This window comes from Plecotus auritus (assembly GCF_963455305.1).
Source record: "Plecotus auritus genome assembly, chromosome: 3".
Lineage (NCBI taxonomy): Eukaryota > Metazoa > Chordata > Mammalia > Chiroptera > Vespertilionidae > Plecotus > Plecotus auritus.
In genome coordinates, this window is record NC_137772.1 from 163,081,232 (window position 1) to 163,104,635 (window position 23,404).

At 43.1% G+C, this 23,404-nt stretch overlaps 1 protein-coding gene across 2 annotated transcripts in view; it reads left to right on the plus strand.

Moving 5' to 3' along the window:
* The window catches only part of GNS (glucosamine (N-acetyl)-6-sulfatase), a 49,803-nt gene extending 32,991 nt beyond the window's left edge, over positions 1 to 16,812 (plus strand). Inside the window, exons 10-14 of one of the 2 annotated variants that reach the window (XM_080661732.1) lie at positions 6,950 to 7,051; positions 9,878 to 9,985; positions 10,972 to 11,082; positions 12,444 to 12,604; positions 14,364 to 16,812. In XM_080661732.1, coding sequence (XP_080517858.1) covers positions 6,950 to 7,051; positions 9,878 to 9,985; positions 10,972 to 11,082; positions 12,444 to 12,604; positions 14,364 to 14,436 — 555 coding nt within the window. In that variant the 3' untranslated portion in view covers positions 14,437 to 16,812. Of the gene's footprint in view, positions 1 to 6,949; positions 7,052 to 9,877; positions 9,986 to 10,971; positions 11,083 to 12,443; positions 12,605 to 14,357 lie in introns of both variants that reach the window. The other variant, XM_080661731.1, reaches the window with a different exon arrangement.
* Positions 16,813 to 23,404: the final 6,592 nt, after the last annotated feature.

Consider the following 23,404-nt stretch of genomic DNA (forward strand, 5'->3'; position numbering starts at 1 on the left):
TGAGTGGAGGGGATATAGCTGGAGCTGCTGGGCCGAGTGGGTTGGGTGGGACAGGTTCTCGGGGAGATGCTAGACTATATCGGCTAGACTCTAGCAGCTAGAGCAAGGTGAATGGTGTTAGCCACTTTAATGGAGAGCATTAGGGCCAAGTAGGTAGGAGGAGAGCTCAAGGGCACCCATCAATGCTTCTGTTCCCTGAGAGAGTTGTCCCAACCCCTGCCCCTCCAGCCCTCACCCGAAAGTTAGTCGAATTCATTCCTCCTCATGTGACTCAGGTGCTTCTTGAGCTTCTGCCTCTGTACTGGAGCTTGGAGCAAATGAGCTTTGTGTGAGCCCTTTAAGATCAGCATCTTTGTCTCTCATAGCCCTTTATCTCGTACATGATCCCCTTTGGTTTTCAAAGCCAGATATTATGGGACTCTTCTTCCTGGCACAGGTGCCTTAGGCTAGGGAGCCCAGTATGGGGCTTGGACCCCTCACTGCTCTGGGGAGAACTTTGTAGCCAATATGTTCCTCCCATTTATTAATGACCACATCATGGGTATGGACCTGCCTGGTCTGTGTCTCTGCTACTGTCTCCATATGGCTTCTTATCTATATCCTTAATTATAGGACTCTGTTCAGCTCTTCTTCAGCTGGTTCTCCATGATGCTTGTTCTATAATTTAGTTGTAATTTGGATGTGTTAGTTGGAGGAGGTAAGTTCAGGATTTACCTTCTTCTCCATCTTGACCCTGCCTCTTTGTTTCTCTCTTGAGACTAGATCTTTACTTTGTTTTGGAGCAGCAACTCTCTACCCAGGAGCTCATCAAACTTACCCTCTGAAGTTGTGAAAGGTTCAACATGTAGAAAGATTCTCGTTAACTCACTTGGGCTGGAATATGGATCCATCCCAGGGGTGGGCAAACTTTTTGACTCGAGGGCCACAATGGGTTCTTAAACTGGACCGGAGGGCCGGAACAACAGCATGGATGGAGTGTTTGTGTGAACTAATATAAATTCAAAGTAAAGGAGCGGAGGGGAGAGCAAGAGAACCCTCCGCTCTTTCGGCTCCGCGGGCCGTAGTTTGCCCACGGCTGATCCATCCTCTGCTTTTTTCCCCTGAAGTTCTGAGAGGCAGCTGGTTTGGGGACCACTGCCCTGTATAGCAGATCTCCTCAGGCCTTATTGTGGGCAGATCCCCAGGGCCTTGCTCAAATGTGCTTCCAAGGCTGCGTTTCTGACCTGCTTGCAGGTGACGTCTGCTGGTCCAACCTCATTTTGAGTATAAGGCTATGGAAAGCATGTTTTCTGAGAATTTTGTTCCTCTGCATGGGATTCTATCTCACTAATGCTTTTCTGCTCTACAGATGCTCCCTCCTGGACCTGCATAATGTACCAGACTCTTTTGTTGTTATTTCCATTTGGTTCCAGTGTCTTTCCACACTTGGTACTTAATACTAAGGCACTTTGTTTCTAGAGGTCATGGGCACCTTGATTCAGAACTCTCTGGTCTAGTGCCAGGAGATAAAAAATGATAGACTCTATTAGTTATGTCTTCTCTCTTTCCTGATTCACAGTTTTAGTCTTCTGTGAAACAAAAGAAAATGAGCAAATACATGATGTAAGCTAAAGTTGGAAAATGGGCCAGACTTTCTGGGTATACTTTAGTTTAATTTGAGAGTTTAATGTTTACTTTGTTTAAATGTCTGCCATTCACTTATTTCCTTTCCCAATGCTCTTGATGGAATTCTGTTAAAATTTTCTCTGAAAGGTAAAATGGCCTTCATAATTGCCTTTGAGGTTTCTTTTAAGATCCATATTCCTAAAACCAGTCACTTCCCACTACAAATTCAGTACCCTCTGAAGAGGCCTCTTCCTACAAAGGAGATAGGCAAGTTTGGAAGACCCCATTAAATCTTAAAAGCATTTTATTGATCTTGGTGCTGGGTGCTGATTGAGGAAAATGTTAGCAGCTGTGTGCCTTTCCAAGGAGCAGGGCTGCAGGGCCCTTTCTGACCAGTGCGGGGAAGGAGGCTGAGTGAGAGCAGAGTGCAGTGTGTCAGCCAGCTGCCCATGGAACGAACTGGTCCTTTTTTCTTCAAGTCAGCAGTGCCATCTAAATGTTAAAATGAGAAACTTCACCCTCTCTAAGCAGTGTAAATGAAGCCTGCTTCTTAGGAAGCCATTTTAACAATAACAACTAGCATTTACTGAATGCTTAGTATGTGACAGGTGCTATTCTAAATGTATTACCTGTATCATCTCATTTAACCTTCACAGTCTTATGAGATATAGGTACTAATAGCCCCATTTTACAAATGAGAAAACTGAGGTACAGAATTTAAGTCGTTTGCCCAAGATCATGTAGCTAAAATATATCAGAGCCCTGTATTTGAATTTGGTCAGTCTGATTCCAGAGTCCACGCACTTAACAGTTACACGGTAGTTCAGACAACAAGTGTTTATGAAGTATATTGTGCCAGCACACTATGCCAGGAGCCTTGGGTACACAGCAGTGAGCAGTCCGGGAAGATCCTCCTTAACTTCCTGTGTCAGGGAGAGCCAGATACTGGAGCTGCAGTTGTCAGTGAAAGCAGTTGTCAGAGCCAGAGACCTGGGTGTTGAGAGGATTTAGTCCTACAGAGATCTGTGGGAGGGTGTTCTGGCAGAACAGTAAATGTGAAGGTACAGACGTGAGAATGAGCTTGGCTTGTTCAGGGACTGAACTGCTTTCACTTCCTAAGTGAACCACTTCTCTCACCTCCTTGCCTATCTTTGACTGTTCCTTCCATCTGGAATGCCCATCTCATGGCCTTTGACCAGGCTACGTTAATTGTCCTTTAGGGGTTCCCTCTGGGAGGCCAGTACCCCTGCCCCCACATAAGGTAGGTGACCTGCCCTTGTTCCTGGCCTCGCACTTACCACACCCTGCTGAGTTTGTCTTTTTCATTCTAGGATTTCCTAGAAGAGAGGCACTATCTAAACTTAGAATACCCAACTCTTAACATTGGGGGACACCTGAGTTAGTTGAATGGATATTACCAAGGTCACTTAGTAAGTGGCAGACCAGGACTGAAAATGAACTGTGCCTGTTCTCAAAATCCATTTTTCACCCTGCTGTGCTGACAGTTGTAGTTTGAGAAGCATGAAATGCCCGGCTTTCATCCTGCGCAGAGAATGTCAGAGACGGTGGGTGATTCATCATGTGTTGGCAGCACGGTTGTCTCAGTGCCAGTTGTTCTGCATAATGAACTGAGTTGTCAACAGCCTGATGGTGAAAAAAGGGCACGTGTGACCAGTGGATTTAGCTTTGTAATGGCTGTTCAGGAGAGCGGGGCAGGTAGTATGTGTGGATTTCCAAGACTGGCTGTTGAGGTTTTCCTCTCTTCCTAGAAATTAATCTTTTATTGGGTGGTAGAATTTCTTTAAAAGATTTTTAAGACAGGAAAAGGTTTGTAGGAAAACTAACATGGCCAGCATGATCCAAGGGAAATAGAACTGAACCAGGAGTCAGGAAAACCACATACAGGCTTTAAGACTTCGGACAAAATAAGCTTTGGTTTCCCTGTGTGAGTTGGGAGGATGTTCAGTGCAACTAGGGGATGCCCTGGCTTCTTCCTTGTTGGAGAAGCTGAGTGGCACATCCAGATGGAGCAGCCCAAGATGTGGAGTTCTCTGCCTATGCCATTCCAGTGCTTTGCACTAAGTGGATTTGGGTACTCTGTGATGTGTCTCTTCTTTGATGGCCATACATGAATTCTTTAACATCGAGGCTTAAATGTGTTTGGAAACCCTCAGTCTCCTCCCGAGAGCCCTATTACTCTTCTCATTGATTCTGTAGCACTGTCGATCTTCCAGAACAAAGAAAGACACCCTTTCAAGGCATGATGCCCTTGAGGTCATGCCCCAGAGCTTTCTAGGGGCTTTTATTTGATCAGAATGTCTGTATATTTAAATCGCAAGAATATTCCCAAACTGAGAGGCTATGATTTATTAAATAATCTACTTTCGATCTTGTCCAAGTTTTTTCTGTTTCAATCCATAATGAATGTTTGAGTTTTATACATAGAGATAAAAGCAGTACTGGCAGTTCCCGAATTACAGTGTTCTGACTTATAATTTTTTGACATTTTGATGTGATACAAAATACGCATCCAGTGGAAACGGTCTAGGCTAAGCTATGATGTTTGGTAGGTTAGGCATATTAAATGCATTGTCGACTTACGATATTTTCAATTTATGATGTGTTTTTCAGGACGTCACCCTGTCGTTAAGTTGAGGAACATCTGTACCATTTTAGGAACTTAAAATACTAATGTTTGTAGAAGTCATTACAGTGATAGACCCATAGTATCTATTCTAATTCTAGGTTATATAAAAACAGGGATAGATAATAATTTTCAGGTGAATTCTTCACTCATACTCAGTATCTACTAGAAGTTTCCTATCTCCTGACATAGTATGCTAATTACAAAACCTTAGAAGGGAAGAGATCATTGTAGCTATCTGGAAGAGTCCTGGGGTAGTGTATATGGTATTTGTGCTATTTGACTAGTACTGGAACTTACAGACCTTTCTCCCCATGGAGCAAACCATTCTGAGAGCCCCCGTCATACAGCTGATGGCCCTTCATTCCTGGTGAGACTGGCAGTCACCATTTTATATCTCTGTGGGTTTTGCTATTTTGGTGTTTACCCTTTTTCTTTTCTTATAAAACTGCCTTGGACTCGTTAGTAATACCTATGGACTTGGCTTCGCTTCATTCATATTTGGACATCACTGAAGATCTGTTAGTCACAAAGCAGGGTCCTATTACCTTGATTTGATTCTGGAGGTCACGTGTCTGCTGGTCTCTTCTTTCCTGACATGTTTTCTTTCTGTTCATGTCCATTCTTTTTTTTTTCTCAGTTTTTTATTTATTTTATTGCCTAAAGTTTTACATATGTCTCCTTTTCCCCCAATTGACCCCCACCCCCCAGCCATTCCCACCCCAGGCAAGCTCCCACCGCCTCAGTGCCTGTGTCCATTGGATATGCTAATTAATATGCATGCATACAAGTCCTTTGGTTGCTCTCTAACCGCGCCCCTCCCCCCACCATTTGTCTCTGGATCTATTCTTGTTCATCGAATTATGTTGATCATTATATCCCACATATGAGTGAGATCATGTGATATTTATCTTTCTCCAACTGGCTTACTTCGCTTAGCATAATGCTCTCCAGTTCCATCCATGCTGTTGCAAATGGTAAAAGTTCCTTCTTTTTTATAGCAGCATAGTATTCCATTGTGTAGATGTACCACAGTTTTCTAATCCACTCATCTGCTGTTTGGCACTTAGGCTGTTTCCAAATCTTAGTTATTGTAAATTGTGCTGCTTTTGTTCATGTCCATTCTTGTTGACCATATTCCAGGCTTCCCAGTCTGTCTGGGGGACTTGGACCTAGGTACAGTCTCGCTAACCCCGGTCTGATATAATCCCTAGACATTGCTGTGGGGTTTTCTTAGTAGCACATGGATTGCCTTTCCCTTGAGCTGCCTGCCGCTGCGCGGTCATTTCTGACAGCCGCAGTTATACTAATGCTTCAGAGCCAGGATGAACAACGATCCGAAGGTGTTTTCTTGCCTTTTGTGTCTGTACTTTCGGTTTTGTTTTTAAATTAAAGTACCAGGGCTAGTAGGGGTTTTTTAAATCCCCCTTTGGCCCTTCCCTAAGATGATCTAAGTTTTCTCAATAATTTTGAACACTGTAATTTCCTCTGAGTAAATTATAGCTTTTCTAGTTACAAGCTGTTGACTTTGTTTCAGTTTCTTCTCTTTGATTTCCTCATCTGTAAAATGGGGGTGAGGGGCGCGGAAGTACTGCATCACAGAATTGTGGTGAGGATTAAATGAGGATAAATGCTAAGTGCTGGCACAGAACAGGTGCTCAGTAGGCATCAGTTCCCCTTGTTTCCCTGGTGGGTTGTCATCACCATTCGAAAGCTTTCCTAACCTGTGAGCAAAGTGACTTTTAGGTGTGTGCATAGTTGTGTCCAGGCCTGCACTGTCCACTTGTAATAGCCACCAGCCACATTGGCTGTTGAGCCAAAGATAGACTATTTAAGATGTTACAATATTTTAAATACCAGATTTCACAGACTTGGTTCAAAAAAAAAGTAAAATCATTAATTTTTTTGTATTGCTTACATGTTGAAATAGCAATATTTTTATATATCAGGTTAAATGAAATATATAAACTGAATTTCACCTTTTTACTTAAATGTGCTCACTAGATATTTTTAAATTACATATATGGTCCGCTTATGTTTCTATTTGAACTATGCTGGGTTAGGTCCTGAAGAGGCATTGTATACAGAAAGAAAATAGTCTAATAAACCAAGGAAATAAGGAGAGGTATAAATGTAGGACAGTATCTTTAATACCAAGAATGTTTGTTTAAAATATCTAAGTTTTATGCTCTTCAAGGAAACTTTTTGATGTACTACTGTTGGAATAAGTTTTCTGCTGTCTTCAAAACCTATTGCAAACATTTTTTAACAGTGTTGTCACTTTGAAAAACTATAAAAAGAGCTAATATCCTTCTTGGTGGGTAGCATTCAACCTTTGAGGCTTTCAAAATTGTCAGGAGTCAATTTGAAGTTAAATTTAGTGAACTAATAAGAATAATCAAGTTGGAAAACACTTTGTATAAAATAGACCCACATTTTTCTCATGATTCATAACAGACTCTAGGCAATCCCAAGTGAGTTTTTAAAAATGTTTTGCTCAACAACACTATGTGTGGAATAAATATATAACTTCCCAGGGGCATATATTACAAGCCTTATAAGCTTATTTGAATATATGTCAGTAAGACCTAAGTATGGGCTATACAAAAGATAATAGTAAATGCTGTTTGTGTCATGGTGAGGTAGGGGAAGACTGTATAGATAGAAAAGGAAACTTGTTTCTTTTTCTCATTCCCATAGATGCTTGTTGCCAACATTGACTTGGGTCCTACTATTTTGGACATCGCTGGCTACAACCTGAATAAGACCCAGATGGATGGGATGTCTTTATTGCCCATTTTGGTGAGTACAAAGCCCTCCATCAGGCCTGAGCCAAGATTCTGAAATAAATTCCAGGTTGTATAAATTTAAACTTAAAAACTATTAAATTTGGGAGAAAAGAGTTTTCTTTTAAAAAGAATGATCGGAACACAGATAAACAGAGTTCTATATTTTTCCTACTTTCCATCTCCTCCCCCAAAAAGCATTATAAACAAAATTAAGACAGGTGACAAATTGGGAAGATATTTGCAACAAATGTGAAAAATGGTAGTAAGTCCTAATAGAAGAGTTTTTAGAAAGCAAAGATTAATATCCCCCCAAAAAAAGAATGCCTGAGGATAAACCAAAGTGAGCAAAGACCAGGCACCAATCAGAATTCCCATTTCTCCAAAGGGCCCAGAGGAATGGGGGCTGGGAGGGTGGTGGGGAGCCAGGGGTGGGGCCCAGAGTGTCTGCAGGGCTGGGGCTGGGAGACACGGAAAAGGCTGTGATGCTTCCCCTTCAACTTCCCCTCTAAGAAGTAAGTAGATTTTGCTAATTAAGGGGGGAAAAAGTTTAAAAAAACTTGCTGAAAATTACAAAAGGCCACTATTACTATGATTTCATTTACATGAAATGTTCCCAAAACAGGCAAATCCATAAAACAGAAAGCAGATCCGCCAGGAGTTGTGGGGAGGGGGAGTGACTTAATAGGGGTGATGCAAATGTTCTGCAGTTAGAGAGAGGTGGTGGTTGCCTCACTATCTTCACATACTTCAGACCATTAGCTGTACACCTAAAAAGGGGTGGGCTTTATGGTAAGTGATTCTATCTCAGTAAAGCTCTTTAAAAACAAAACAAAAAACAACAAAAAAAAACCAAACAAAAAAAAACACACCAAAGATTAATATCCCAGTAGAAAAATGGGCAAAAGAAGTAACTGGTTAACTCACAGAGGTGTTAGAAATGGTCAAAGTGCAAAAAGATTACATCAATGCTGATCAAAGAAATGCTTAACTGAATGAGACCTTTATTGTCTGCAGAACTAGCCAGGATACTCACTATTTGCAGAAGTCTGAGAAAATAGAAATTACTCAGACTCTGTTCATAAAAGTGCAATCAGTATAAGCTACTGGAAGGCTAATTTAACAAGACGTATCACTTCAGAATACACATATTAAGCAGTTCTGTCTGGGAATTTGTTCTAAGGAAACAAAACTCGTTCAAGTACCTACTCTGTGCCTGGCACCGTACAGAGCTAACTATAAAAAGTGTATGTGTAGTGTTAGTAGAAGAAAACAGAAAACCTAAATATCCAATAGGGTATTGGTTAAATTGTTGCACCACTAAACAATAGAATATTAAAGTAACACTACATGGTATAGATCTGTATACATTGACTTGGAAAGATGCCTATTCCATACCATACACTGAGTGGCCAGATTATTATGATCTCTGAACGCATAATAATCTGGCCACTCAGTGTATATCCTATATAATAAAAGGCTAATATGCAGATTGTCCCCTCGACCAGGGGTTTGACCAGCAGGCAGGCCGGCCAACCGCCCATGTCCCCTCCCCCTGGCTAGGCTGGCCAGACCCTACCCATGCACGAATTCATCCACCGGGCCTCTAATATATATACACACACATACATACATACACATACATACACACACACACACACACACACACACACACACACACACACGAGTGGCCAGATTATTATGCGTTCAGAGATCATCATAATCTGGCCACTCAGTGTAGAGAGAAAAGGTTTCACAACAGCATCTCTTGTTCATTAAAAATGTGTCTTACTATGTTTAAACATAGACAAGTTTGGAAAGATTAGTCTTAAAATGTTTTAGGCATTTATAGTGACTCATAAATCTTATTGATTTTTCTGAATCTATTACAGTATATTAGGTAGAATACGATTCATAGAGAATACGTGTAACTCATTATTAGTTATGAAACACAAGAAATACCATGAACCCATCATCCCATTTAAGAACTCAGATATTTCTAATACTGATACCTCTCCCTATATGTTCCTCCCCATTCTATCCCTCATCTGCCCCATGAGAGTGATCACTTTCTGATTTTCATGGTTATCATTCTCTGGCTTTTTTTTTTTAGGGTTATTATGTATATATCCCTAAACAACATACCTAGTTTTGGTCTTGTTTTGCCCTCTTGTTTTACTAGTTCAGCTGTAAGAACTCAAGTGGGGGGATTCTCCCCCCCCTACAAGTTCGTGTATGTATGGTATCTTCATTCTGAACAGCAAGTACGTTGAAACTATTACCGTCCTTAGCACAGCCCTGTTGAATATTTGTGAGTTCTTGTCCTTGTGTGTATGAAGCTATGCATTTCTTAGTATAAGCTTGGAATAATTCTCACACACAGTTTATGAACAGGACTGTTTATTCTAACCTGGACTTCAGCACCTTGAGCTGTGACTGATTCTTGCTTAGCGACTTTGCTGGTTTCCGTTCCTGACCTGCCTCACAGTAGTCATGGGAACTATAGAATACTCCAAGCACTTGCCCATTACTTGCAAGGGCTCTAGGTCGGCAACCAATGGTCCGCAAACCACTGGTGGTCCGTGAGGTCCAAAAGGTTTGCGACTGCTGGTTTAAGGAAACCTTTAGAGCAGTGGTCGGTAACCGGTGGTCCTCGGCAACCGCTGCTCTAGATCCTCAGTAGCCTTCATGTGCATCAGTTTTAGTCACTCCCTTTAGTTACTGAATGAACACTCCAATTAGTTTTGACTGCCAAGGCCCCTTTAGCAGTAGAATAAATAACTTTGTGGTCCTGCTCACAGTCTGTATGCCTCACAGGAACCACTTTTGCTCTTCTTCCTAGACAGGTGTCAGTAATGTGACTTGGCGATCGGACGTCCTGGTGGAATATCAAGGAGAAGGTCGTAATGTCACCGACCCAACATGTCCTTCCCTGAGTCCTGGAGTCTCTGTGAGTAATAGTTTGAGTTGGCTTGGACAGCTTCCTCACTGACAGCTCGGCAGGACACTGGTGTAGATGTAGCAAGTGCTGAAACCCGTATGAGTCCTGCTTCTCTGTCACTTCACTTTGTCACTTGACTGGAAGATGAGTAGATACACAAAGATAAATCAGTAATCCTGAAAAAAAAAAAATAATGAAAATTAGCTGCTGAGCTATTGTCAGAATGTGCACTTCAAATTCTTCCAATTATTGTAACAAGTACATGTACCTGCCAATATTCTTAACCTTATTAATACCCCTTCCGGATTTCCTACCCTTCCCAATAATGGTACTGTTTTTTGTTAGGGATATAATCCGTGGCATCCAACAATGATATGGGCTCCCACCTTTAACCATGCCATACACTGGTGGCAGCCAGGCTGGTCATGAAGGTGGTCACAGTGGTGTTGGCCTTGCATTGGAGAATGGGAAATAGGCTTCCATTTGAGTTGACTCTTCTAACACCAAGGTGTTCCGATATAGTTAAGAACCAATCAAAAGTTGGTATGGAAGACTTGAATTCAAGTCCCATTTGGTGATAAGAACACTCATAAATAACCTGTTGATGATTCCACAAAGCTCAATTTAGCTTTTTTCCCCAACTTTTAGCATGGCAGTTCCTAATATACCTTAGAAGTGACTCATTTGAGTATTTGTCTCTTCTTTACCAACCATACATTTTACAGGGGCCCATTACAGCTAATTCTTGTCAGATGTGCCAGCAGGGATGGCAGCAGTCTATAGACAGAACCACCATGACCACGTCCCTTAGTCAAGTGAGCCATCACATCAGTAAAGAACAAAGCTGCACATCTATTTTTGGTTCATTTCTCCGTGGAAAGTTTCTTAATTTCCGTCCACTTACATGTCTGGTTTGAGCCAACACGGTTGCCCCAGTAGGCAGGTAGTTACTATAGAATGACTATCTTCATTTAACTTTTAAAATATCCCGACAGCAATGTTTCCCAGACTGTGTGTGTGAAGATGCTTATAACAACACGTATGCCTGTGTGCGGACCATGTCAGCACGGTGGAACTTACAGTACTGCGAGTTTGACGACCAGGAGGTAAGGTTCCCTGCTGCCTCCCCCGTGTCTTGCCAGCGCTTTGTTGGCTGGACTTGGTGGGAGAAGAGCAGTTCCAAGGGTGCTCTCTAGGGAAGATTAGTTTCTTCTCTGTACTTCCACTAGGTTTCCTTTAGCGAAGGAATCGGAATTCCCAGGCCATTCTTTACTGCTCTGTGCCCTTTCTGATGAGGCTGTCTCCACTCCCGCCACCACCCAAACACACTTTAAATGCACAGGTCACTTTGTCAGATACGGCTTCCCTACCTGGGTGGACTGAGGGTCAGACACCTCAACTTGGTCAGAAACTCTGTCCTGACCACAGCACAGTCCTGTGCTGCTCAGACAGATCAGCATGGACGGTCTGAAGGACCACGTGGACACGTCCCTATGGTTTCACACCACTTATCAGAAGGTGCTAACCTATGCCAGCTGGCTCCCCACATTGGGCCATGTGGAGCCAACATTTCATCATGTTTCTCAGAAGCTGACTCACTTGCCATTTCCGTGTAGCTCGTAAGCATTTTAAATAGGCAAGAGAGTTCCCTTCCAACTCAATTCCTGTTCCTCTTCCCCCATAATCTACCCACCTAACTACTTTATAAGTGACTAGAGGCCCGATGCACGAAATTCGTGCAAGAGTAGGCCTTCCTTCCCCGGGCTGCCGGCACTGGTTCCCTCTGGCGCCTGGGCTTCCCTCACAGCCCGGCTTCGTCCAGAAAGTCTAATTGGCATATTACGCTTTTATTATTTAGTCTAAGGGCAGCCACTTGAAACCATTATAGGCAAATTCTGTCTGCCATCTTCCTAGTCTATCACTTGACTCCAATTTGGAGAACAAAGTACAGATTGTAGGGAAATAGTGATATTAGACATGTCTAATATTAGAAATAATAGTATTGTATCTTTCAGCAACACTGCTTTTCTAACATTTGTGTAACACAGGTTAGAGTACTTTCCTATCCTCATTTGAATCTTCACAATTCTAAGGCAAAAATAAGCCTTCAAATGTCAGCTCCCTCTCAGTAACTTCATTCCTAAGTCTAGTTTCTGGGACCCTGCATGTGAAGGTCATGCCTTCTGCTGTCTGCTTTAGTTACAGAAAGTAATAACCACCCCCTCCTGACTCTGCCCGAAAAGGGCCCCTTTCCAGCACATGGGCCATAGACCGAGGCAGTTTAACCCCCAACAGATGCTACACTGTCTCATGGATACCCTTGGGCATTTGAGGGTCTTTCTTTTCTTTTAGGATCTTGAGACCAGATGATGTTTTTCTGGGCCTTGGGTGTTGTCTGTCTCTGCCCTCCCCATTTGGGAACAATTCACATGAGTATTTCTTTCCTCCATCCTTTCATTGCCTGTAGGTGTTTGTAGAAGTCTATAACCTGACTGCAGACCCCCACCAAATCACTAACATTGCTAAAAGTATTGACCCAGAGCTCCTAGGAAAGATGAACTATCGGCTGATGATGCTGCAGTCCTGTTCTGGACCAGCCTGTCGCACTCCAGGGGTGTTTGACCCCGGGTAAGTTTCCGTTTTCTCCAGTGACTTTGCCTAGTTGGCTCTAGCTGTCTGCTGTTGTTGAAGGCAGCGGGAGCCCAAGGGGTCCCTTCACTGTGAGCTGTGGTTTCCATGCTCCTGCTGTGGAGTGGGAATACCGTGTCTCAGTGCATCAGCCCGTGTGCCAGGAGAACACGCTGTTGGAAACTTCCTCTGTGTGCCAGTCGGTGCTTGAGAGGCGTAGCCCCGCTCCTCGCCCTGGGGCTCCTGCCTCCCCTCCTGGCTGGGATTCTTGTCAAGGCACCACTGGCGACCCCTGGGGCGTCTGTAGAGTAACTGACCAAGTCCTACCCTGTTCCCTAGCACTTCTGAGAGCATATGCCTTCATTTCATTTCTCAGAAGCCCCGATTACAAAAACATGAATACTTTCCAGTAAATGTATTAAATACAGACAATGAAACAGAAGGCACAAACTCTCATGTTGAAATGTGTAAGCCCACTGCAGTACACAAAGGTAGGAAAGATGTTTACCACCTATTCAGTCAGCTCCATTCCTTCCTCTCGAGCAATAACTCTTCACCTCGAACCCTGGGCTCAGCACACCATATCTCTGAGCCGCCTATGGCAAAAACCTGTCATCTTTTGCTCAAAAATTACAGAATTAAACTTTCACCGGGAAAGGATTATTTCAGTTCTTGTAGCCTGATTATAGGAGAGAGGGAAGAATGCTGTCTTAAGCAAATGAAAAGCGGTGATGTTATTATTTAGCCATCGTCACATGAAGTGGTTCTTCAGTCCACATTAGAGAGGAATGTATGTGAATGAGTAGGGAAACAGAATTCCAGTTTTTGAACCCATTTTCTTTTAAATTCCTTAGCCATAGACTAGTCTCTCCTAACAAACATTTAGGCCTATAGAATCCCACAGGCCCAATCTAGCCACCCTGTTAGAATACAAGCATACACATTCATTTATGTATTGTGTGTGGCTGCTTTTACACTTCAGTAACATTGAATAGTTGGGACAGAGATTGTATGGCCCACAAACGCTAAAATATTTATTATCTGCCCCTTTATAGGGGGAAAAAAATTGGCCAGCCCCTGCTCTAAAATAATAGTAAGAATTCGTTTATCCTAAAAGACAGCAGATAAAAGTAAAAGACAATGTTATTTCTAGCCTTCACCTATATTCTTTATGTTTGCCAAGTTTCAGCTCAAGTTAACATTCGGCATTCACTCTAACTTCCCCATGGGTGGTAAAAGTTCTTTTATGTGCCAGACATTGTATACAAATTGCCTTACTATTTTATTGGTGGCCAGAGGGGTTAATGACTTGCCTCAGTTCATAATGAACCAGATTCAAACTCATGTCTGAAGTACACACCTGTGCTCTTTTACTTAATTGTAAAAGAAAGGCTTCAGGGCTTTGCAGCTGCTGGTGGGGCCTTCGGCAAGGGCTAGACTAGAGACTCATCCATCAGGCCACTTTATACCTTAGGGATCTCCCCTTCCCCCAAAAAAACAAACCAAAAAAATCAAATCTCGCCTCCTTCCTAATGCCTTCTCAGATGAACCTTCCTCTGTTTCTCCTCTCCTCTCTCGTTTTGTGTGGCTGACTTGCGATGGAAATGCCCTTATTAAAAGTCTTGTGCCACTGGATTCCCATCTGGTGACTTAATTGGTCATTTGCTATCCCTTCCTGCCTCCTTTCCACGTAGCATTTGGAGGGAAGTCCTGGCAACTGCAGGTAATGTGACATCCTTTTACTCCTCCCCAGATACAGGTTTGACCCTCGTCTCATGTTCAACAATTACAGTGGCGGCAGGACTCGAAGGTTTTCAAAACACCTTCTGTAGCGACCTCTGCAGCTGGGCCTCTGCACGCCTGTCTGATGAAGTGAGTGTACTAGGTGTCTGTAGCTAGTCTTCAAGACCACGCCTGGAAGAGTTTCGGGACTGGCTTGTTGTAAGTCCTGTTTTGAAAAGCACCCCAATCAGCCGACCTTCCTGTGCAATGTGTTAAACTGTGAACGCTGCCTGTCTGTCAGGAGCGGCCGTCCCCAGTCCCTCCATTCAGCTGACACGACTGCTCCTGAGTTCTGTGTTCTCACCATACCCTTTCTGTTCTGGGATCGCTCCTCAGGTGGTCCAAGTCTGAATTTGTAAACCTGTTCAGAAAAATGTGTTTGGTATACAGCATGACCTAAAAATCAAAGGACCTGCATAGCATTTCAGATTGAGCACTTGACCCTCAAAAAGTACTAACATCACATGGCTTGAAGAATAACTGTCAGAACTAAATCATCTAATTAAGAACAAGGACCACTGCTTTCAGAGTAGCAGAAATATGTTGTTTATAGTACCTATCCATCACGATGTGGTAAGTTGTAAATTCAAAACATGTCAACCAAGCTCTGTTCATTTTTTGGGTCTGGACTGGCACCCACTGAGAGAGAACAGAGGCTTTTGGTAAAGGCTAATTGCGGGGGCTGCTCACCACATGGAGTCTCAGGTAACACCAGGGGTAGGGGAAGGGTGTGTGTTTTGAGGGCCTTCTGTAGAGGGGGCACTCAGTTGACATGTAGTAAGTGCCTGACCAGCAGGGAGTCTGGGTTTCAGTCCCAGGCTGAAGTTGTTTCGACTTTCTCTGCATTTTGCTGACACTATCTAGCTGTTCATTTGTTAAGATATAAAATTTTTTATAGTTGATGCACAGCTTTGTTCTTCCTGAGTTTGTGTAATTTGGGCCCCATTCACCATTCTCATTAAAACCAGATCTTGTTGAGGTTTCCTCACTATTTAGAACTTACATATTTTTGTTTCTTGACTCAAGCCCATTTCCACCATTTTCTTCACAAGAAGGTTAATCAGTGGTGGGACAGCAAGGAAGGAGGAAAGCTGTGGTTTGTAATCTGTTCAACTCAGGCAATAGTGATTTAGCTATATTTAGGGTCTTAGGCTGAGCTTTAAGCACTTTGTAAGACGTGGTCGTAAGCAGCTTTTCTATCAGAATTCCAGATAGCCATTGGGTTTATTCCTTTACCTCACGTAGTCCATTAACTGGTGATATTTAGAGGTGAAATAGGCAAATGAAATGGACACCGCTGCTGTGAAATTATAAAAATTTGTAACTAAAAGCAAACTACATTGTTGAATATGGGTTTCGGCTTTATTCTACACTTTTGATTCTTAACATTTCTCAGTCAACTTCCACATTAATGAAAGTTGGCCATAACTATTCCCGAATAAAAAGAAACCAACTCTTACCAGGTCTTGTACTGTGATGTCATATTATTCAATTAATTCATTTTATGATGCATAGAGTGACACAAGTCAGCTGCCGACATACCCATCACCACCAGCATCTTGTTTGGATGATGGGAGATGCAGTGAGGCCTCTCTGTAGTTGCATTTCCAAGCTGAGTGTTGAGTGCCCTCTGATTTGACTCTCCTGGTCAGGCTTCATTCTGGATCTGGGCTAAAATCACCTTTCATTATGAGGCTTCAGCTTGTATAGGCTAGCAGGCTACAAAATGCACAGAACTTCTCAAAATGTCTCTGTATGAGGGACCCACTGCAAGAGGCTTGCCTTGTCTCTTAATTGTATTGATTTAAATTTTATTATTTTCCCTTTTAAGAAGGCCAGGTCCATATCTGTTGGTGCCCTTCAGAGTAGAGAACTACCCATTAGTAATGAACAGAGGACATAGGAATTAACAGATTTTGCCTTATAAAAGTTCCTATTACAAAGCTCTTCCTCAAATACAATCACCAAGAAGGAAATACCTTTTGAACATCTTTGAATCAATGGTGCTGTTGCAACATTTTTTTCGGTCAATATAATTGACAACACTAGGATTTTTGTACAAAATAGTAATGATAGCCATGGAAGTTATACGTTAATCTGAAAAATGTTCTTAAACTTATTTTTAAGTGTCTAGATGAAGGACTAGTGGTTTTTTAACAAAAGAATTGTCCCAGGATCCTTATTGTGAGAAAGCAAAGAGTATGTCACCTGATTCACCAGTGGAATTAGATGGGAATATTTGGGTTCTTTAGTTTTACCACCACTATGTCCCCCTGAATTTTGTGAATTCCTGTGTTTGCATCATCTGTTCTGGGAGTTACTCTGCCCTGGTTCTGTCATTTCAGTCATTTGACTTAGAAAGTGCCCTTCAAAGGACCCTGTTCACTGCTGCACTTTTCAACGAATTAAACTTTATTTCTGTTCTAGTGGAAACGTGTCCTTTGTCTTAGTCCCCACGTAGTAATTCTGACAAGATGCTTTCTTTTCCTGATGCTGTTTCATGTTCCAGTCACTCACCTAGGACAGGACTGGTTGTTTTCACACCGGGGTATAGTCTGTTCCTGGAAAGCTCTCCTACACGTGGTCCCTGCTGGCCAAGCCCCGAGTGAGCACCATGTAGAAAATCCTTCCTGATCCATCTTGATGCATTTACAGCTTTGGAGAACAATTATCTTACCTTGGCTGGCTTTCAGTTAAATAAACTAAGCTCACCTTCCAAGGTGCTTTACCTTGATGCCCAGTCATGTGATCCAGTGCCCCAAATAACTTCATATGGAAGATGGAAAACTTTCCTGAAAGGGCTCGCAGGCCATGTGGGCTCGGTTGCAACTAAACTCTAACTAGGGCTACTTTTGTGCTACTATACCAGTCAATAAAATCAATGAGTGGCTATATTCCAACAAAACCACAAAAACAGGTAGGACCTGATTTGCCAACCCCAGACCTAGTAAGTTGCCTTGTATCCTATAAATTATGAAGGTCAAGTAGAAAAACAGGATGTTAGAACACATCCATAAAGTTGCCAGATTACTACCCCCAAAATGGGTAATTTGGGTATATCACAGTGTGAACCCATCAAGTAAAAGGAGAAAGTTGACCTGCATAATAGACTCACAAAGTGAGGCCAAGTACAGACTCTCCCAGCTCCTTTTTTCTGATTTATCCCACCTGTTCCCATTGAGACTAGCTGCAGAACCAAATTCCCTACAGAATTAGTCTTTGTTTCATCTTTCTCTACTAGCAATGGGTTTAAAGGGCTGGTCATATGCATATGTTGAGAGCAGAGAACCCAAAGACCCCAGGCAGAAAACGCTGTGCTGAGACGGCTACTGATGGCCTAGGAATTATATATAAGACAAGATTTAAATGTGGGACACAAGCTAGCTCCAAGTACCAGAGAGGAGGTAACAGTTCTAAATACTGGTCTTTGAGAGGAAGCTTGCATGACCACCTGTCCAGGAGACCCGTAAGCATCAACTTGTAGCTGACATATGATCAGAGGTCCTAGAAGGGCAGAGGGACACAAAGGATGCTTGTAATTAGTACTTATTATGATAAAAATGGCTCTGCAGGATAGGTTTTCCCTCAGCTTAATTCACCCAAGCTCACAAAGCTAATGATAGTCATGGTTCCAAAGAAGATCCAGCTTCAAAGCCATCTTTCTGTCAAACTCTGCTGTGTCTGTGATCTACGAAGGACGTTCCCCTCCATCATATACCTGAGTGCTTACTCTGCCCACTAATGAGTTAGTTATGAAAGGGAATTATCCCATTCCTGACCTTGAGGACATTATGTAAATTAAAAAGAGAACTTAAGAAGAAAAACTCCAGGCAAGAAAACTAATCACCACTAAACCAGCCTCAAGAGACTTCTTTAAGCTGAAAAGAATGGGTGCTATTAAGTAACAAGAAGACATATGAAAGTATGAATCTCACTAGTAAAGGTAAATATGCAATAAAAAGTAATGGGCTAGTCATTTATAAAGTTAGCATAAAGGGTAAAAGATAAAAGTAATAACTATAATAATTACTTAGGGCATACCAAATATATCAAAGGGGGAGTAAAAATGTAGAGGTCTAGCACATGTTCAAATTTAAGTTGTCACCAACTCAGACGGTTACAATTATAAGTTGTTATATGTAAGCCTCAAGGTAATCACAAAGCAAAAACCTACAAGATGGACTCTAAACATACCCCACTACAAAAAGTCATCAAACCACAGAGGAAGAGCACAAGCGAAGAAAGGAACAGAGAGGTACTAGAAGATAGCCAGAAAACAATGAACAAAATGGCAATAAGTATGTACCTACCAATAATTACTTCAAATGGACTGAATTCTCCAATTAAAAAAGAGTGGCTGAATGGATTAAAAAAAAAAAAAAAAGACCCATCTATATGATTGCTTCCTATAAGAGACTCACTTGAGATGTAAGGACACATACAGACTGAAAGTGAAGGGATAGAAAAAGATATTCCATGCAAACGAAAGACAAAGAATACTATACTTATATCAGACAAACTTTAAAATAAAGACACTGCGGCCCATGGACTGAAGGGTCGTGGGTTCCATTCCGATCAAGGGCGGCACAGACCTTGGCTGCAGTGTCTTTGAGAGGAAGGCCCCCTGATTGGGGCCTGTGTGGGAGGCAACCAATCAATGTGTCTCTCTCACATCAATGTTTCTCTGTCTCTACTCCTCCCTTCCACTCTCTCTAAAAATCAATGGAAAAAAATATCCTCAGGTGTGGATTAACAAAAAAACAAAAACAAAAGACTAATCAGAGAAAAGGGGCATTACATAATGATAAAAGAGGTCAATCCAACAAGAGGACAAAACATTCATAAATATGCACCCAACAGAGGAACACCTCAATATATAAAACAAGCATTAACAGACTGAAAAAAAGAGAATTTGTCCCAGATAGCTCTATTTGCAGGGCAACGACGGTTTCAGACTAAGAAGGGGAAGGAAGTGCCATTACCATTCAAGTGGCTTCTTGTTCCTCTTCATGGCCTGGTTGTTGCAAGAAAAATCAAAACAGAATTCTCTTCACACCCCATTTAAGTGCTTCCAGCATGGCTGTGGTAAGTAAGCCAATGTCCAAGGTGGCTCCTGACAATCCAGTGCATCAAATGCATCAGTGTTGGTGCACTCCACCAAGAGGACAGTATGTGGTGGTGTGACTTCTGAGGTTGGATCATGAAAGACATGGCCACTCACACCTTGTTCTCTCTTGGATACTCGGGGGGACCTGCCACCACACCCAGCAGCCCTAAGGTGAAGTCTGTGGTGCAGATGTGAGAACTACTGCCAATGACCAGCCCCACCTTGACAGCCGTGTGAGCCATCTCAGAAGCAGACGAAGAGTAAAGAGTTCACAGGACTCTGCGCAGCCCCAGCCACCATCTTAACTCGTGGGAGACCGACCCCCAAGCCAGAGCCATCAGCTAACCTGCTCCGAACTACTGGCCCACAAAAAGTAAGTGATAAAGTAAATATTTTAGGCTGCTGATTTTGGAGTAATTTGTTATGCAGCAATACATGACTAATATAATGACCAAAGAAAAACGGGAGCAAGCCTTTTGTCAAAACCTATCCAATTGTAGGTACCTGGGCTAGGGCAAAGCTGTCTAGTGGTAAAGGCTCAACTTATCTCCAAAGGGGAGGAAAAGTCATGTACATTACATGCTTGAGGAATATAAACAAACACTGGTTCCCAGCTATTGTTGCTAACACCAAGTAGTGGCTTCTAGGTTGAAATGGTTGTTAAAATGTTCTCGGCACATGTTGGAAGACATTTTAATGGACTCTCCCCCAGGCTCCAGGGGTCCCCATAACTCACAAAAGCCAGTGCGGGGGAGAGCAGAGCACAGGCCAGAGCAGCCCTTAGCAGCGGCAGCACATCAGGGTTCGGGCTGGGTTTCTGAGGCACCTGTTGTCCAGATCAAGGTCATCAGTCACTACTCCCTCGCCGCGTCCCAACGCTGGGAAAGTAGCTCAGAAGCGCAGCAGATTCTGTTCCTGCTCACGTCCCTAAGAAAGGCTGCTTTGTGCACTTCTCTTCCCCAGGCCCCGATCTCCCAGAGTAGGGGGGGCAGCAACTTCATTAGGTCTGAGATCAACCTGGCAACCTGCGTTCCTTTACGGCCTGGAAGGAGTGACTACTGATGGAGTCTAACGGGGCAGCCTTCGGCCTTGGACTCTGCTTTTACAGACGTGTCCACAGGCAGCGAAGCCCAGGGCCATCGGGTGCTCTGCCCAGCAGGGCAGACAAGAACTTGGGCCTCGGTCCTCCTGCCCCTTTCTTCTCCCTGCAGTGACACGAGGGCCCCAGTTAAGAGTTCAGCCAGGCATGAGCACTGACTTCAGGAAGCTGCAGCTCAGGGTCCTTGTGGAGGAGCCCCTTCCTGTCTCGAAGGGGCACACAAATGTGCCCTGCAGCTGGGAGAGAGACAAAGTGAGCTGAAAATACGGTCCAGAGATTACTGTCTGGGGGAGAAGTCACATACATTCCTGACAGCACTGAGCAGACACAGGGTGAAGGCCCCAGACTGCACCTGCACACGGCCCTCGGGCCTGGGTGTTTCAGCATCGCTCTCCTCACGGTGACATGACAGCACGGGCACCCCTCAGTCCCAGCTGCTCTGCGCACCTGGCTCTAACTTGTCAGAGAAGAAAAACACACTCTGCCACTGTGTTTATGGGAGCACAAGGGAAGGTGCTGAATATTCAGTCATCCTACCTAGAATCTTTAGTGTTTAGCTTAGAAAAATGTCCCTCTTCGAAACTGCACCCTAAGCGATGCTTCCAGATGAATTTCAGTGTCGGCACCTTGGCCCAAGGGTAGAGCAGCCAGTAACACCGCTGCAGGAACAAGAGCTTGGAAGGTAAGACCACCTTGCACTGTATCGGGCTTTCTGGAGTACAAAGTACCTTCACATTCACTATCTTGTTGGTCCTCACATCAGCCCTGTGAGGGAAGCAGACACTTTACAGGGAAAAAAAAGTTGGATTTGACCCACAGCAACTGCCATTGTAAGTTTTAACTCTGCTCTTTGCCAAAAACGAACTCATGACCTAGGGAGAATTATTTAGCCCCAGTTAAAGTTCTTTTCTCATAATGGAGGGAAACAGCAGGTGACCTTGGAAACCAGCTCCATCGTGTAGGAAATCATATAAGCTATGAATTCTGCTTGGTAGTCCTCCTCATCCTTAAGATCTCAGCTCTAAATCACTTCTAGGAAGCCTTCTCCAGCCTCCTACACGCTCCTAAGCCTCTGGACTTGATCTTCATGACACTTTCCAGTTTGCATTACTCGTTCCCATGGGGACATGGGTCGTGATGTCCTTTCTCGGGGATCTATCCAGCACCTAACATCCTCAGGGTGGTTTATAACGATTCATTAAATGAAAGAAATGAAAACACTTGGTGTTCTACTTAAGTTTCTTCTTGTGCAATGAACAAAACAAACTAATATAAAGTGAAAGGTTAAAAAAAAAGGATAGTTATAAGAATACAGATATAACAGTAAACCAGATACACTCATTTCTCAAATATGATTACAATTAGTTCCAAGCTGTTGGCTGGGAAAGAAAAAAAAAAGAGTAAGGAGGGGGAGGGCGGGGAGGAGAGAGGGATTTTAATAAGCATAAACCCTACTATATCTCTAATATAAAAGCAAGCTGAACAGTGTTAGAATATTATGGATCCTATGCATTAAAGCTTTATACTGCAGGTAACTGAACTGTGCGCTCGGGGGAACCAAGGAGTTGGCAGCAGCAGTGTCACCTGGCAAGCTTTTCAGAAGCTAGGCAAAATCAGGAACATACAGAACTCACCACTCCTGCACAAATTAACAACATTTTTTAAGGAAACGATTCAACGCAAGGACCTCATTTTGTCTTGCAATCTCTTTCACCGGACCCTAAACACTGCTCTTTTGCGACCACCAGCTTCATAACAAGCAACTTTCCCCAAGAGCTACTGGAAGAGGGGAGCACAAGGGACAGAAAGCATCCGTGGCTTCATCCACACCCCTACACGCAAGCTGGCTATCTTCCCCGGCACACGCAAACTCCCCTAGGAAGTTTATTTAGAAAAAGGCATTGGAACTTGGACTTTACAGAAGGCTCAATTTCTACAGCAGCCCTTGTGCCCTGTATTGATAAGGCATCAGAAGACAGGCTCGATTTTACCTAAAAATCATTGGCTCTGAATGTTTTCCTTAAGAGCACACATGCAAGAAAAAACATCGGAAATGTTTGCCATTTTGAAAAGAACATGAAGACCATGTATAGTTCAGATTAAAAGACTGTAATATGAGCTGTTGCCTCCCAGCAACCATCATAATCATTCAAGGAGTCTAAGTCTTGGCACCACACTACAGTTTACTGCTCCGAAACGCCTGGCATTTAAGTACATGCTATGGCACTTGGAAATCAGAGAGACCTTTGAGCAGGGCCCCTAGATCTCCAAAGGAAAGGAGCCGCACAGGGTTTAATGAGTCCCACATGTCCATTTCGGGGAGGGCACAGTGAGGGGAGAGTGCAGACCCCCCCCAGAGCTGTGCCATTCAAGATCCAGGCTCATGAAAGGCAAGGCTCTTTGTTCAGAAAGATAAAGACAAACCATCCTGGTTAACAGAATTCCCAAAACAAAGCCAAAGCCCAGACACAGCCCTGGTGTTTCGTGTCTGCGCGTAAGCATTTTAAAATTCCAATACTCACTTTTCTTGGAAACGGGAAGAAGAGAGGAACTTTTGAGTTCAGCTGCTACCAAGCGCTACCTCAGCCACACCTGAGAATCACAACTGGCTTTGGAAACCGTTCCTGAAGTTCAAAAGGATCTGTCCTCGACCCAGTTATTCTCACTTTGTAGAAAATTTCCCCCCAAAAAATCCAAAACAAAATGAAACCAAAACTACTAAGAAACAAAACCAAACCAAAAGCTCTGCAGTTTTTAATCGCTGCCCACGTCCCTCTCCCTGCCCCATCCCCCAATCCTCACACCAAGCTTT